Raw genomic sequence first — 17,301 nt, 5'->3', positions numbered from 1 at the left:
TTGAAATAATTTTATATTGTCATGAAAATATTATCTTCTAGAATAATTTTTGAACTGTGACAAATGTGAAATGTTGGTGAAAAAGAAAAATTCGATAAGTCTAGTCATGCAGCAGAAAGTATAAGTTAAATAAAAACATAACGTTGAGAACCAAGAAAACCGGCCTAGTGCGAAGGGTTCCGTATTATCCCCATAATATTTTTCCCCACCCCCCTTAATATTTTTTCTTTTTTGTATTTTTTGTTATACCTGCAACGGAAATACATCATTTGTTAAAATTTCAGCTTTCTAGCGATCACGGTTTACTTTAATTGAAACAGATATTAGCGTAAAAATTTTTTGACGAGAAAAATCTTTATCATTTTCACCCCTCAAGGTAATCTTAGTTAGCATCTTAGTTATTTTTGTATTTCGTAGTAAATTTTATAATTTGAATCAAATTCGAATATGCATAGTATTTGTTTAACTTGCCATGTTCAGTAAAATATTTAATAAAATACAAATATACCTAATATATACAGGATTACTTGTAAAACACCAGTAACCTCGCAGGACAAGATAGCTAACATCATAAGTAACAACATTTGTTCTACGACTTTTGGCATAACGCAATTAATTATTATTTTTAAATGATTTTTTTAAGCTTTTATTGTACTCTCCTAACATTTGTAAGTCTAGTTCTATTCATTATCGAAAGGACGACGCGACGCCCCCTTCCCCCTCTCGTTCGCTTCTTGTTTACGTTATTTTTGTGATGCGCGTAGAGTTTATAATATTCAGATGGAAAATGAAATGAATATTTATTTTTGTATGAAAATAAAACCTAACAAATTATCAAAAGTCGTAGAACAAATGTTGTTACTTATGATGTTAGCTATCTTGTCCTGCGAGGTTGCTGGTGTTTTACAAGTAACCCTGTATATATTAGGTATATTTGTATTTTATTAAATATTTTACTGAACATGGCAAGTTAAACAAATACTATGCATATTCGAATTTGATTCAAATTATAAAATTTACTACGAAATACAAAAATAACTAAGATGCTTGTGTAAAGTAAATGCTATTTAAAAAATTCATCGTATCAATATATGTATCAATGTGTTTATTGAATACTATCGTATATCTTACATCTAATTCATCGAAAAATAAATATGCAATTTCAAACACTTTAGTATCTCCTTATGGTTTAAATTAGCACTTCAGTTTTTAACGTCTTTAAATAATTTTCATTCATAAAACTAACTTGTAAACTGGGGTAAAATTAAAAACGTGGAGTAAATTTGTAAAAAATATTTATTAAATGGCTACTTAATTAACTTATACTATGTTCCTAATCTACAATTTCTTCTACTACGACTTCAGCTACTTTGCCTTTGGGGCGTTGGGGCTTGCGGCGAGATGGGGCACCAGAGGGTTTGGGCTTGGCGACGGGGGGGTTTTCTAGGGCTTCTAATTCAGCGTCGGTGAGACGATCCTTGTACCAGTCTTTGCTGTAAAAAAATTTGTTGATTAGTACACAAGTAAAAGAGTATATTATGGGCTTTATTTCGTCATCAACTGGGTAAAAGGATTATGGCAACTTTATGTTACAGATTTTTTTTCGCAGATTGATAATTGTGAAAGAAGATCGTTATAATTTGTGTACTTTATCTTACTCACTTGTTGATAAACAATTTTACTAGAAATTGATTTGCCATTTCAGCAAAAATATACTTTTCTATTTACAATTACAAATATTAGTTAAGTTAACACAATTCTTTAGATCATAATATCGTATTGATAATAATATTCGAATGCTTACCATTCTGGGACCTTCCTCGCCCACTCGCACTTCTTCTGTACATCGTCGAAGGCCTGACCGAGCTTGCAGCCAGAGCGACGTGGTGTGTTACCATTGATGCACACGTAGAAGAATTGGCAGTCTTCAGGGTCAGCGTAACGTGGGTGAGTAAGACCGAAGGTTTCGTTCACTTGTGGGCAGTCGAACTGGAATATGTCTGTGGAAGAGATGATTAAATGAGTTTAATGTTGGGTTTTATTATACTGGGACTTATGTAGTATTTCAATTCTAGGAAGCTTTGTATTAATAGTATTGAACATGGAGTTATGTGGAGAAATGATGATGGTTTACTCCTCCAATATTTAATACAGATATTTACGTTTTAATCATAAAAAGAGTTTATATCTCATAATCATGCAAGCGTAGTATGGAACCAATTCCAGGACAACATGTAAATGGAAATCTCACCACCGGCACCGCATCCCTTCTTCTTAGCTTCATCAGCCCATGTGCAGATACCAGTCTTCTCGTTGTACACCAAGCCTTCGGGGCACGTGATCATGTTGAACTTGCCGTCCACGCAGAAGTAGAATTTTCCACATTCGCTAGGTTCCTCGTGCGAGAAGTAACCATTTTGGCGGACACAGTGTAGAGATGGGATGGGTGTTTCTGTAATGTTGAAATTAATAATAAGTTAAGATATACTTAACCCTAGAAAGATAGTCTGCGTCAAATTGACTCCTGCGTTTTCGAAATATAGCTATATCTTTTTAAATGTCGCGAATCCATAGCTGTGCGTTTAGGACATTTCATAAGTTACTGAGAGCTACCCTATGGTATACGTGTCAATACATTTAATGTAACCGATTTTGAAATATAACGACTACGTGAGTCAAAATTACGCATGATTATCTTTACCGTGACTTTTAAGATTTTGACTTCTATAGTAGTTTGAATATTTTTTGGCTTATTATTACTGTATATTGTGACTTATGTTTAAAAATTATTTTCATACATATTGAAGCAAATATAGAAAACATTTGGGGATAGAAAATTGGAAGAATATAGTATAATGGCCGCTCTTATGCAAAGCGTCGAGGGTCCCTGTGAAGCTACCGATAGTGAAGTAGGAGGACCACGAAATTGAAGATGACGAGCAAAGTGACACAGAAGAAGCTTTTCCTGATGAGGTATAAAGCAAAGATGATATATTACATTCAAGCAAAAAGCGCAGTAGATGCATTAGACCGAATGTGTTCTCTGATGTCCTATAGTAGGAAGACAATGAGATGGCCAATGGCTTTATTTTATGGAATCATTAAAATTGCCTGCATATTGCATAATTATTAAATTTATAGCCACGATGTTAACAACAAAGCACGAAAACATCTGAGTCAAAAAAACATAAAATATAGAAACATGGAACTGCCTTATTTGTTTATGTGTGGGCGTTTAGAATCACCAGCTTTGAGAACATATTTGCTTGATAATATCACCAATTTATTGCCAAATGAAGTATCTGGTACATCGTAAGAAACTACTGAGGAGGTCTTCAGTAAAAAAAAGTATTTACTATTCTTTTTGTCCTTCTGAAATATGACGAAAGGCAAATGCGTCCTGCAAAAAATCTAACATAGTTATATGTCGTGAGCATACTTTGATATGTGCTAAAGTTATTTCTCATAAATTTTTCATATTGCTATATGTACAACATATATATAACATATTAAAAAGTCTGATAATAATTGTGGTAAAAATAAGTTTTTATTAGAAATAAAACGTATTACAAGAATTCTAGATTTAAAGCAGACATTTAATGTTTTCATTTATTTGTATGTATAAAAATAATTATAAATAAATTATTTGTAGTATGAATTATTCTAATATAACTGTAAATATATAATAACTTACAATTTATAGAAAAAAAATAATATACCTCGACTTAGAGCTAACTAAAAAACATGCGTAAATTTGACGCATGACTATCTTTCCCGTACTACTCAATATGATTATCTTTCTAGGGTTAAATAAATATTTATTTTTAAATCATTTATTCCGATTCAAATTTGAGCAACTAGATTTCTGGTTATTTGTTAATGGTAAGAAAGTAAATTCCAACGTCTAGGTAGTTATGTATGACAATTTAATAGGGCAGGAAATTGGCACTATTCTGTGTTGTGTAAAAACCCTACTTCATATTGATTACAAAAGCTGTTATCAATAAATTCCTCCAGCGCGCCATCAAGGCCGCGGTTCCCTTGAGATTGGAAAGTTGTTCTGAGCAAATTTAACCTTTAGCTCTGAATAATGATTAAATTGATGCGACTAACCAGTCACACTAAAATGGCAAGCACGTGCAGCCATCGTTCACGTGTAACCTGACCTTTAGCATTCCCATCGTGTGCTTATCATAAATTATCAAGAAGACTCGAGAATGTTCCATCAAAACTCGAATTCCAGAACAGAATTATTGATCCCAGAAAATTTTCTTCGCTTTAATTTTTTCAGTAATAAATGCGCACTAGCACAGCAAAACTATAATAAAATTTTCTTACGTAATTTGGGGCGCTGAGAGCAGTCGATGTTGAATGGCAAGTCACATTTCTCATCATTGGGGTTGTAATCGTTGAACACCATACCATCAGGACAGAGCTTTTCAATTATTTCACCGTTTCTGGAATTTATAAAATAAGAAAATTTGATGATTTGATTTATAAATAAAAATGTATGGGATATGAGATTAGCCGATCGAAAAAGATATGGCGCCAAGGCTCAAATATTTGTTTTGCTGATAGTACTGGTTATTGCTAACTTATGTAAATATTAAATCTTCTTGTTTGTATTTGAATAATATAGAATTAAGCAGTTTATTAACCTGCACTCGTAGTATTTGTCGCATTGTTCCGCATCTGCGAAGAAGCCATCTTCAGGACAGGAGCTTGTGATTTCTGTATCCGGGTCTGAACTGGCCACGCGAGCTGGCGCTGCCGTACTCGCTGGTTTCCTGTTCCTTGGACCTGCTGCTGTTGCTAACACTGAAATAATCAAATATTTTCATTAAATTCTTGTTCTAAAATATTTTTTATAAACATTGTCGACATTTACAATTCTAATGTGCCAACTAGAACGCTTACTTTTTATTTCATTGAATTAAATGTATTTCTTGTGTAGTTTATGCAAGAATAATAATGTGTATGTATTATTATTCTTGGTAGCGACTGGTCACCTTTCTAATCCGCATTGTGTACGAAACAATTCAGAAATAAAACAGTAAGTACATTTTTACATATCCTGATCAAAACAAAATGTTCGCTTGTTTTATATAGAAGGTCAAAGTTAAAATATAATTAAAACTAAACAGACATATAAGGTGCATTTCCTGCATAATTTATGTATGCACATAATTAAGTCGTTCACTTTGAGACCGGCGCGCGTGGACTTCCTATTTTTATGCGATATTTAAGGTCGTGTCAATGGAGCTTTCTTAGAATTACTTTTTAATCATGTTTATGCAAGCTTTTTGTTGCTTAAATTGTCCATATGACCATACTTAGATTTTTATTTTTCAACAAAACTACAATGAGCAATATGTTTAAGTGAGGTAGGTATTATGAAGTGGATAATCGACGTATTATGGTCGTACAAAGTTTGAAAGGTGACCATTGCGTAATTCTGTTGTTTGACACGAAAAATGGAGCTTTGTGTTTACTAATATGAAGTCATCACAAGATGCTAAACCTTCTGTTTAAGTTTGGCAATGTGCCAGTTTCTCCGTTACCTAATCGAGTGTAGCATACGAAAGTTTTTGCCAAACACAAGCGCCACTTAACACTCTAATTTCATATTTATCCTTGAAGTATCAGCTATTGCATACAATGAAACAAACCTGTCATGAGTTAATTAATTTCACATGCACTTTGTTACGAGTGAACGGTTTTTATAATAACTATATATCATAATCTATTGTTTAGAGGGAAAATTTACTAGACTGAAAAATGCTTATTGGAAAATTAGGTCTAAAGCAACTATCGTTCATAAAAGTTTAAGCAGTCGAATGTTAAGCAATGTTTAAAACATTAAAATATTTAAATTGAATAAATGATAAAGTTCTTTAAAAGTCAAGGACATAGTGAGATATGTTGAAATTCTAGTTACTTGAAGTAGGCAGTTGCCCCATTAGAAATGTTAAATAAATGAATGTCTAATCCAAACTTTATGCAGAGACAATCAAAACAATTGAATTAATTCATGCAATGTCTCTATCTAAATAGATAACGGTGTTATCAATCTGTTTTGTAAATAGCTCACCGATTAAACACGCGAAAGCTATGAACTTGCACTTGAACGCCATCTTCTGCTATTTTCCCGAACTACACAACTTTCGTCACCTCTGTGACTTATCGGAACTTGCCACTCGCACTGCGCTCTATAGCGCACTGACAATAACACTTTTTGTCCGTTGTTCTTAGCTGCTGAGTACTTAAGCGAAAGGCTACACTACTTTCGCCGTCTCTGTCCCACTAATGAACATCAGCATACAGCCGTACTCCTCACTCACGAGTTCTCCGAACATTTGGATCCTGTTATGGGTTTACGCGTTCTGCAAAAGAATTAGCCTAATGATAATGACGGTTAATCTATCACTAATATTGATATAGGTAATTAGATTCCAATGAAATTTTTGTGTGAATTCTTAAAATGCTATAAGGAAATGAATTCAGTTGCGCAATTAAAAATGTATGTTCGGTCCATTTCCTAGAATTTTTTCCGAGAAATCCTCTTGAAAGAAAATCCAATCATTCCATTTTCAGTCGATTATTATTATTATGTTATATAATCTCTAATGATTTTCATCCAAATCCAAGCTTTCTAAAAATTTTAAAAATTTTCATCCAAGCTTATTAACATCCTAATGTCAATGAAGTATTCTAAAAGTCGTATTTTGACTTCCCACATTTAGCCCATCTTTAATGGTATGGTATCACTGTCTCTAAACGGTAGTCGGTACCTACCTGAGAAAAGCTTTTGGCTAATCCTACTTGCTTGTAACATGAACTCTTATAATAGGTTAGTAATTCATGCTTAAGTTTATCTAATATTTTTGTAACTATTTAAAGATAAAAGTGTGTGTGATGATATCTGGCATTTATTTATTTATGTTTTTGAAAGCTGTCGGTTAACTATCTCAATGTTTATACCAAATGAATTGATTATATTATACAATAATAAATTAACTATAGAAATCGATAAAATACTTATCGATACCAATCGAGAAGAAATCATGTATTTCCTACTACATAATGAAATAATCGTACAATTTCAGGGAATTAATAAAATGATCACCAGTCCTAGTCATACAATTATTTTTTTGTTTTAGTTGTTATAACAAAATAACCTTCGCAACGAATCCAATCGGACAATTTTTTTTATTGGACGATAGGAAAGCGCATGACCAGGATCTCGCCTGATGGTAGGCTGAGATGCGGCCTAAGATGGAGCGCGCTTCCCAAATAATATTCTAAAGAAACTTATGAATGAACTTTATGTATAAGAAACAGTTATTTCGGAACTTTTAACTTTTTTTTAATTATGTTATGTTATTTTAATTATAACATAACATAATTTAAAAAATCAAAATTTCATTTAACAAGTAAATTGCTTCACCTCCGAACTTAATAGCGAAGAATACTATAAAAGATCTTAACTCTAAAACTAGGAAAATAGGCTGACGTAAATGGGATATATTCTGATAGCAAACGATGTGAGGAAACTAAAAATTGACGTGAGGGTTTGGTTACTCTGTATACAATGTTTAAAGCTTAAAGATTACCTGTAGGTACCTATCAATAATATTATCGTGTGGTAAAGGAAAAATTCAAAAACGTTACTCCAGCTCACACCCATATAATAAAGTCCTACTCGACATAACTATGCTTTTTATTAAATTTAAGAGTGTGTCTCTTATATAATACAAATATTAATAAGTATTAATATAAATACTTTCTTCATCCGCATTCGGTAGAAAGTAACTTACAGTCAGAAACATTTTTTGCACCAGATCTATGTAACTGTAGCATTATGTAATGTTAAGTTATATATAATTAAACAATCGCATAACATTAATTCTTTAAGTACGTGTATTAATTATTAACATGTGTATAATAATTTTCAAGAGTGCCAAGTTTTTTTTTTCTATACTGCAACTTAGCCATCTGTTTATGTAAACAATAATCTAATATGGTTTCTGATTTTCATCTGTAAATATGTTTATACATTGAGATTTACATCCAGTGACGCAAAGCTCATCATTTGTCTGCGAATCTTATCGCAAGATCAGATATGCTATTTCTCTTCAGGCGACAAAATCTCACAGTGCAGGGGGCCCTTCAGTTCAGCAGCTAATTTATTGATATGGTGTCTCAATCTGCCTCAGCGTGCCAAGTGGAAAATAGTTTTCATTTATACACTGCCCTGGCTCCGCCCGGATCGTCTTTTTTGCAAGTTTTCCAAATTTGTAATACTTGTTACCTATTCCAATCCTAACAGATAAAATCCAACTAAGCAATAAACTTCACAATTCGTTTAAAAAATGCATATTTATAAATTAAGTTGCTTATAGCAGTAAGGAGTACAAAACAAGACTCTAAAATTGCTATTGCATTCACCGCAGAGTCTGAAAAAAATAATAAAATCATAGAACTCATTTCGTACTCGACTACACACATGACATAGAATAATCAAAATAAAAATAAAACTATACTTTCAGTTCAATGGACTGTAAACAACAAAATGTTTGGAACGTGAAATTTATTATACTCGTTTCAGTAGACTATATTAATAAACTTGGCGACTAATTTATCGATACTTGTTCGTAAGGTACTGCGTAGGCTCAAGTTAACTAAAGATACAAAAAGAGTGTTAGTTAGCTGCATATGCAAATGGATTACGTGATTTAAATTGTTTCGCGAAAGACGTTGGCGTGTTGTCCTTAAATAATTAAGTTAACGTGAGTAGAAACAAAAAGGCATTGATGCTGATGCCCACCTACTAGCGCATGCCACAAAGTATGCATTTTATGAGATTTAAAGAGCGCAGGTTATGTAATTACCAGGTTGTTTTAGGGTATTAGGAAATAAATAAAATAAACAATGGTCAATTTTCGGCCTAATCTTGTCAGGCTGATAAATTATCATATGCGAGACCATCCTTCAGTCATCAGAGCCTCGTCCGTCAGTCGTCAAAGCCTAGTCCATTGGTTATCAGGATGTACCACGTGAAGATAAGGTTGACATTTGGAGCACTGAAATGTTAATGCTCCCTTACACCCCTACCCCTCTAGACAAGTGGCTTTCTATTACGCTAAACGAAAGCCACTTGTCTAACCCCCCTAAAAGTCTTAGTAGGAAATCAAATTGTAATATGTTATTCCACTAGTTACTGGATTTTAATTTTTATGTTATACTTTTAAGTATAGTTATGAAATGTAGTAGTGAAATGACATCTGCAGGCGGACGGATTAAGAAAACCAAAGATTACGAAATTGCACATTTTTGGAAGGCTATTTACAATACTGGACTTATCCTAGTTGAATGGATGATTTTCAAATTCTCTAAAGCTCTTATATAAACTCTTAACTGATGCTTCTACATAATCATGAATCATTTAACGTATTAATATTCGCATGCAATTTCACATATAAATAGAAGATAATATAGGCATTAACATTCCTTTGTGTGCACTTAGATGATGTTATAGAATTTCATATCACGTCTTAGTTTTCTTCTTTTTCTTATTATCTAGGAGTGATTGACATTTCATGCTACGATGCAGAGCAAGGAAGCATTCGATTCAAACAAGTTTTGATGCGTTCATATAATGTAATGTTGGAAGATTGGATCTCAATACAATCGATGCCTGTCTTTGACGGAGATGCATAGCTTTTAGATTAAACTACCGATTAGAATTCAGAAAATAAACGTTCTCTTATGGGTACATGATGAAAAGCAAGATAGCGTAATAAGTTATTTGTTGTGTAGTTTTCCTTTCAATAGATATCCTGCATTTTTAAAGAAGGATTAATTTTGTCTGATAACATTATTTCAAGCTTAAGTAGTATAAATTTAGTAGTAATGTATGTGATATTAATTATTCTCTATTCATTAATATATTACATTTCTGTAAATAATATTATTCATTTAATAATTATATTTGTTAACCACCAAGGTTTTCCTTCAAGCTTGATTGATTTTAGCCAGTATCGGATCGGGATAAAAAAAGAATTATAATTGGATCTAGATCAATTACATTTTTATTACATTACTATTAAATTTATAGGTCTATTATATTTAATATTTTTTGTTTGAGAATCATATTTAATTTAGAATAAGTACTTTAACATGAGATTTCAGAGTTTAGGGTGCTTTACGATTTTTTTTCAATTTTGTTAGTGCGAGGAGAATTGATTAAATGAAGACACCAATAAAGACAACAAAAAGAAAACTTTTTAGCAAAGTAAGCATATTTCATTGGGCAAATTTCTCTAGTTAATTTCAATTATCAATGTGCATGTTTTCAATTAAAAAAATAAAAATACAAAACATTAGAAAATGAATATGATAAAAAGTATTATATTTACTACTCTTGACTGAGTTAAATTTTATAATTTTCAAAATATTAAAAAAAATAATTATTTAAACATAAACATTTAATATACCGATTGCGAAAAAGATTGTGATTTAAAATCTGTACTAATAGATTAGTTTTTTAAATCACATAAAATGTATGTAAATGGCAACATGTAGTAATTTGTAAATTATACAATTATAGAAGTATCAGTAGTCAATTACATTCAATCATTATTGACATTGATTTACGTAATTTGCGCCATTAGAACTAATTTTCAATTACCAAATACGTATCTAAATAGCGATTACATAACAATATCTTTATAATGTGCTTTAGTATAAGATTAACAGAAGATCATATCATTGTTTAAGTATTCAATTAACAGATAATAATTAGATAAATTTTTATACAGAGAATTTTATCTATGAAATAACGAAAACTTCCTAGTTTCTTCGTCTTATTATATATCCCTATCTAACAAAGCATTCCATTCCCCAATCAATCCCATTACGATTCCTTACCTTATTGAAGAATAAACGCATCCTTTGGCGTTCCTTGTAGAAACATACATAGACCATATAGTTTAGTGTTCCTTGCGATGTAGAAGCGTACATAGATCCGTATATAGGTATATTTTCAAGTGCGGCTATAAAAGCTAGGATTGAACTGTAGCCCTGACATTGGCCGGTCTCACTCGGTTCAGGATGTGGAAGTTCGCGATTCTTGCTTTGATCTCGCTTTGCGGCGCTGAGCTGAACCCGCTTTTGGAAAAGCTGACTAATGGAAGACAGAAAAGGCTATTGTGTGAGTAATTTATTGTTACATTATATTAAATGCGTATGTTGTGTATGTCATGTAATTTTAATAGTTGGATTCTAATCTCTACTAAAAATATAGCTCTCTTCTCTTACCAAAAATAGTTATTTGGGCTCAGTCTATATTCCATTCAGCCAGTAAGTCAGTTTAACTTTTTATACATATTTTATTTTACATTAATTAGTAAAGGACAAAACCCCGTAAAACATATTTCTTAGTTTAAATATTAAGTAATCTCAAACTGCAATTTATTTTTCCTTACGTACGTTATTACAAAATAGGTATTTTTACAATAGTTATGTTGCACTAATGAATAATCACATCAATGATAAATTTTATTTTTTACATATTTTATTCTTCACATAATCAAAAAGAAAATCTATAAACGAAGACATTTCTAATTATTATCATTTTACAATACAACTATTCTAATTTATTAGTATTAATTAATTTATTGGTATAGGTAACTTCATTATCTAGCATAACGATGTGTACCTAATATTAATAATTAATTATTAACGTGAAGAAATATTCTTTCAAGATTACTATTTGAAAAATAAAAAAACAAAAATTGTAAAAGTTTTATCAAGTTTATTTTTCAAACGTTTGTATGATTATTTTTGGAATAAATATCGCTTTATTCCATCTTAGAAATAATAAAATAATATTATAATAACGCTAGGCTCGATTACACCATAAATCTTCATTATTCTCAAGTCTGACGCTCCTTTTTACGGTGAATTAATTCTTGAAAAATCAAGATTACTTCCTCAAAATACATTTTAGACGTAATTGAAAATTATGTATACCATTGATGTATTTGATACAACGAACTCAAAGGGGTTCCTGACCGCACCACGATATTCAAGTCCTTCAGAGATTTACTGCTTCGTAATGAACGGATAAGCTCTGTCATGTTCACTTTACAATTTCGATGTGCATTGCGTGTCAGCAATCTGTGAATAATTGCCGCGGCTCTATTGAGAGGCTGATGTACATCGAACCTGTAAATCATTGTAATTGATTAATCTACATGATAACATGGAAAATGAATAGCACTTACACTTCATGTTTCTTATTGGGAATTAAAAGTCTGTAGACTGTACTGATATGACAGTTTGATGCTTTTTGAGATTGATACGATCGGTACTCATTAAAATTTCATTTTATTTTTATTTAATAACACCGATGCTCGAAGAATTTCCTAAATATAACAATGTTGAACACATAACATAATAATTTGCATGGTCTAGTTTAGTAAAAGCTTTCATTTTTAATGCCTTTAAAATTTGTTTAATATTATCTGCATTGTTATGTTATATTAAAAATGTACCTGTATAGGATATATTATAATTATCATAATTATATTTTCATAATTTTCTTCAGTTTTTGATGAACAAGGAACTTTGGTTAAAACCTACTCTAACCCATATCAATACGGAAATTCGATAGAAGAAAAGAACCCACTCCTGTTGAACTTTTTAAATCCGTTCTACAGCGTGTTACAAGTAAGTTCATTGATTTAATACTATATCATACCTATATGTTATACAATATTAAAAATATTTTTAGTTGTGTCTTGCGAAAAGACTTTCACTTATCGATATTTTTATTTTTAAAATTATTTTATAATAGCTGCTGCCCGCGGCTTCGCCCGCTTTGTCTAAAATCTACTAAATTATATACTACTAAAACCTTTCTCTTGAATCACTCTATCTATTGAAAACAACCGCATCAAAATCCGTTGCGCAGTTTAAAATATTTAAGCATACAAAGGGACATAGGGACAGAGAAAGCGACTTTGTTTTATACTATGTAGTGAAGAATAACTTAACCTTATTTTAATTAATATCACATTTTCAGCCTAACCTATTCGGATCAACAATCGCCTATGCCATACCCGTATCTGAGGCAGTTCTCCATCAGATCCACATAGACCCATTGTATCACAACAAACTAATTATCCTATCAACCCATCACCCGGTGGTTGAATCATCTCCTTTATGTGCTGGAAGACGTACTCAAATACCTTCTCCAAAGCTGTGTAGTAACTTCCTAAACTGTTGGGATGGCTGGGCCTTTGAACAGGAGTGTCCTGCTGGCTTGCTGTTTTCTAAAGAAGGGTACTGCGACTATGCTTACAACGTGGATTGTAGCAGCCGACTTATGAAAGGTAAGTTTAATATTATACCTATTTTATAAAAGTTTCGAAACGCTTTTTATTAATTTTTTTCTCTTGAATAGTTAGTTTAATTTTTGTTATTTGTTATAATTCTCAGGTTCTAACGTCACTATGTTTAATACCTAAAATATATAAAATTATATATATTTTTGTTCATATAAATGTAAAAAGTTGATAGAATTTTAACAGGTCCTTAATCCTTTTATAATTAGCAGTTTTTATTAATAATATTAATATTAGTATGTGATGTGGATGTCTATGTATATGTAATGTATGGACAAAGGTACATAAAGTTATTTTAAATACTAAAGGTCAGAGACTATTGACCACATAATATGATCCTATTTACCTTTTACGTTTAATGGTTGAATACAGCTGCTTTTTATAGAGCTACTTATTAGGCATTGCATGCTCATGAAATTAAGTGTGTGACCACAGTGTGTGACGTTGTTTATCTAAAAATGGTACGTACGTCTTTAAACGCCTATCTTACCATGACAATCTCACTTAACTACGAACTTTATTTAGATTTATGTTTTATAACTTCATAATTTTAATATTCTAGTAAAACATAAAGTACTTATGATAATCTTTTGTATTAAGTACTTGCATTTTCTTAGATATTTATTTGACATAAAACAAAGTTATTGTCACAATCTATTCAACTAAATAGTCAATATAATAATATAGGGTAGGTAATCAAAATAAAATGAATATTATTAAAACCATATATAAATAGTGCCGCGCGGTTTCACCCGCGTGCTTATAGACTTCCTCGATAAACGGGCTATCTAACACTGAAAAAAAATTTTCAAATCGGACCAGTAGTTCCCGAGATTAGCGCGTTCAAACAAACTCTTCAGCTTTATAATATTAGCACAGACTAATAATAATATACTACGTATACAAATATTAGTATTGATTACTACATTATTTTGATTTTATCATGCTCCACTTAGTCGTAAACTGTAACTATTTGTTTAACATTTAACTACTAACACACGTTTAATTTAACTAATTAGCAGTAAATGTTTTATTTTACGATTCTTTCACAAGTTATAGCCGGCAACGTGCGATGTGTTGACATGTCTCAAATGTCAAATAGGATATTATGTAAAATAGTGTTGCACAATCGAATAGTGTTTTGAGTATCGTGTAGAGACGAATGAAGATATTATTATATGCGACTGATATTACTAGAAAGATAGATAGAGTTTGCTAAATCTACGTCAGTTTGCAACTTTGCACGATACGTTGAAGATATACTGTGTAATTAAGTAATAGCTATTTTTGTGATAAGTTTCGCAGTGTTTATAACATGTAGGTAGAACTTACGGAAACTGAGAAGATCGTCCATGATCATCAAATTTAGACATTTTCCACAGTTCCACTTCATAGTCAAGGACACACCGAGATCATAAAAGACTTGTAGAGTATTGTATGTAGTCATCACTAATTACATGATCAAGACAGTCATAATGAGATAAATTAATTGATTAAATTAACTTTTCTAGAACTTATTATTATTAATTAGCATTATATTAAAATAATTTTATTAAACCAAGAGCTCTAATATGAATGAAAAGTACCAATAAAATAGCAAGTATTAAAGAAAAATTTTTATTTTTATTTTTATTTTTCAGAACCCCAGCCTGCATGTAACAAAGACTTTGAGGCATTTAAAAATAATGCAAATTGCAATGAATTTTTCGTCTGCGTGCACAGATATCCTGTGAGGTTCCAGTGTCCAGCCGATCTTGCTTATAATGAGGTATTCGTTTTATTTACTTTTAAATAATAAAAATAATTGTTTTATCTGATTTCTCGATTGAATAATACTAATTTAAATAAACTTACAGCGACTCGGGCATTGTCTCTATAGTTAACATTTTTTTTTTAATTTGGTCATGCAAGCTCTAGCATCGTAGAGTCATTTTTTATTTCACTCAACTATCATAGAAAATAACTATTACTAATAAAAATGTATCATCTAAACAACGTTAAGGATTAACTAACTTTACATTAGGTTATAAATTGTCGAGAAAGGAAAAAAATTATAATGCCTAATTAAACAAAAAAATGTACCTACGAAGTACGTGTACTATGTACTCATTCGAAGCTTTGCTCTCGTTATCATTCAATGTTCTTGTTATGCTTGATTTTAATGGGAACATCATAATTCGATTGATGCGATATGAGAAATGCTTCGTAATGACATGAGATTAATTTTATTTTTATGCATTTTACTTATGATCCACACTCCTTTAAATATTTACTTAATGTTTATTTATGTGAGTTGAGCACCGTTAATCGATTTCTGTGTAAAGGATTTCTTGAAAAGGTCGACGCACCTTTAACTGTAATGACAAGGAAGTTTAAAATTTGCAAGTTAACCGTATTATATAGGTATTTTATGCTAAATGATTATGGTTTCTTGCTCTAAGATATAAAATTAATTAAAACAGTTTTAAACCAAACTAAAAAAACACGCTTAAACTCATGTTATGATTGTATTATCACAGATCCTTGATAAGTATGCAAATGAATTAAATCTGTCCGTTTGTGTTTCAAAATGAAGTCTAGGAGTCATATACAAATTTACAGATTAAACTTATAAAAGCTGTGGTTCAAAACTTAATTCCAGGAACTGGGCGTATGCGACTATCCATCCAAAGTGAACTGTACCACACATATAAGCGCGGAGGTACCAACCACAGCACCTATCGAGCTGACCACAGTTCCAACATCCAATGAACTGAACATTCCAGCCAGTACCACTACCAGTACTCCTGACAAGAATATGGTGATCAGCCATACGGAATTTAATAGCCACAGTGAGTTTTAAAACCTATATATGTTACGCCTACACGTGGACTGTATAGCTTAGTATTATGTTATCTGTGACAATAGTTTGCAATCAACTATAGTTAATAATAGATATTATATATTTTGATATGATTTGTTCGTAGAAATCAATCGTAGAAAAAATCTGGGTTACACAAACACCTGGTGGTATGAAATTTATAGTTCATTTTCCTTATGTCAAATCGAAACTGATAGCAGATGTCTCTGATAAAGCAAAAAGTAACTTGCCCAAGTATCTGAGATAATTATAACGAGAGCAGGGTATATTTTAGGATTCAATTATGATTTTTTTTTATTTAACAGTAATCAATTTGAAAAGCACAAAGTTCAAACATCGCTTAAAACTCATCAGTCATCACACAATGTATTTTTTATCAGTGAGCTTTACATCCAGTCCAGATTACAATCTACGAGTACGTCTGTGGCAAAATCATAATATTATGATGAGTTTTTTTTCGTTTCTTCAAAATTCATCTTGTTTCATCCTCACTAACCTTCTATTTTTATTACCTGAAAGCTATATATAAATTAATTCCAGGAAAATATATTATGAAAGCTATAATATGTTCATTGACAAACCATTATTGACTCAAGAAAAATCTCTTTCAGGTTGGAAATCCCTACAAGTAGCGATGTCTCGCCAAGAAGCTATAAAACAACTCCAACTCGGGCAAATAGCACACATTAACACTGGTTATTCTCAGCAGTAGTACACATAATCTCCATACTCGGTAGCATGTTTACAAGGAAGTGTATACCACGCCTTATTTGATTAACCTGGATCTTTCTCTTACGTTTCCAATAAAAAAGGTTGGTCTAGAATGCATTTAACCAGTTTATTATATGCGCTCTATATTTATATCAGTGATGAATGATACCAGTGTAAAACTCAGTGTAAACTAAGGTTTATTCTCTTTATCTGAATATGTTTAAAATTTTATAATACACTACCAAGGAGATGTAAACTCTTTCGAATTTTGTGTCAGTATTAATAAAATTAAAGCTTGTGTATATTTGTATTTCATTTAAC

The 17,301-nt window shown here is 31.4% G+C and overlaps 2 protein-coding genes across 2 annotated transcripts; one reads left to right on the top strand and one right to left on the bottom strand.

Annotated features, from left to right (window-relative positions):
• Window positions 1–1,278: 1,278 nt before the first annotated feature.
• Window positions 1,279–6,225, bottom strand: LOC123705717 (protein obstructor-E). Its single transcript, XM_045654683.1, has 6 exons — window positions 6,092–6,225; window positions 4,659–4,818; window positions 4,339–4,457; window positions 2,252–2,452; window positions 1,805–2,000; window positions 1,279–1,493 (listed from the first exon to the last, which is right to left on the bottom strand). Exons 1-6 carry the CDS (start codon window positions 6,132–6,134, stop codon window positions 1,334–1,336), a joined length of 879 nt encoding a protein of 292 aa, XP_045510639.1. The 5' UTR covers window positions 6,135–6,225; the 3' UTR covers window positions 1,279–1,333.
• Window positions 6,226–11,071: 4,846 nt separating this feature from the next.
• Window positions 11,072–17,282, top strand: LOC123705716. The gene is made up of 6 exons (XM_045654682.1): window positions 11,072–11,212; window positions 12,611–12,732; window positions 13,088–13,397; window positions 15,050–15,177; window positions 16,051–16,240; window positions 16,881–17,282. Exons 1-6 carry the CDS (start codon window positions 11,113–11,115, stop codon window positions 16,979–16,981), a joined length of 951 nt encoding a protein of 316 aa, XP_045510638.1. The 5' UTR covers window positions 11,072–11,112; the 3' UTR covers window positions 16,982–17,282.
• The last annotated feature ends 19 nt before the right edge of the window (window positions 17,283–17,301 follow it).

Source organism: Colias croceus, chromosome 2 (genome assembly GCF_905220415.1).
Source record: "Colias croceus chromosome 2, ilColCroc2.1".
Lineage (NCBI taxonomy): Eukaryota > Metazoa > Arthropoda > Insecta > Lepidoptera > Pieridae > Colias > Colias croceus.
Note: the sequence above shows the minus strand (reverse complement) of the source record. Positions and strands in the feature narration are given on the sequence as shown.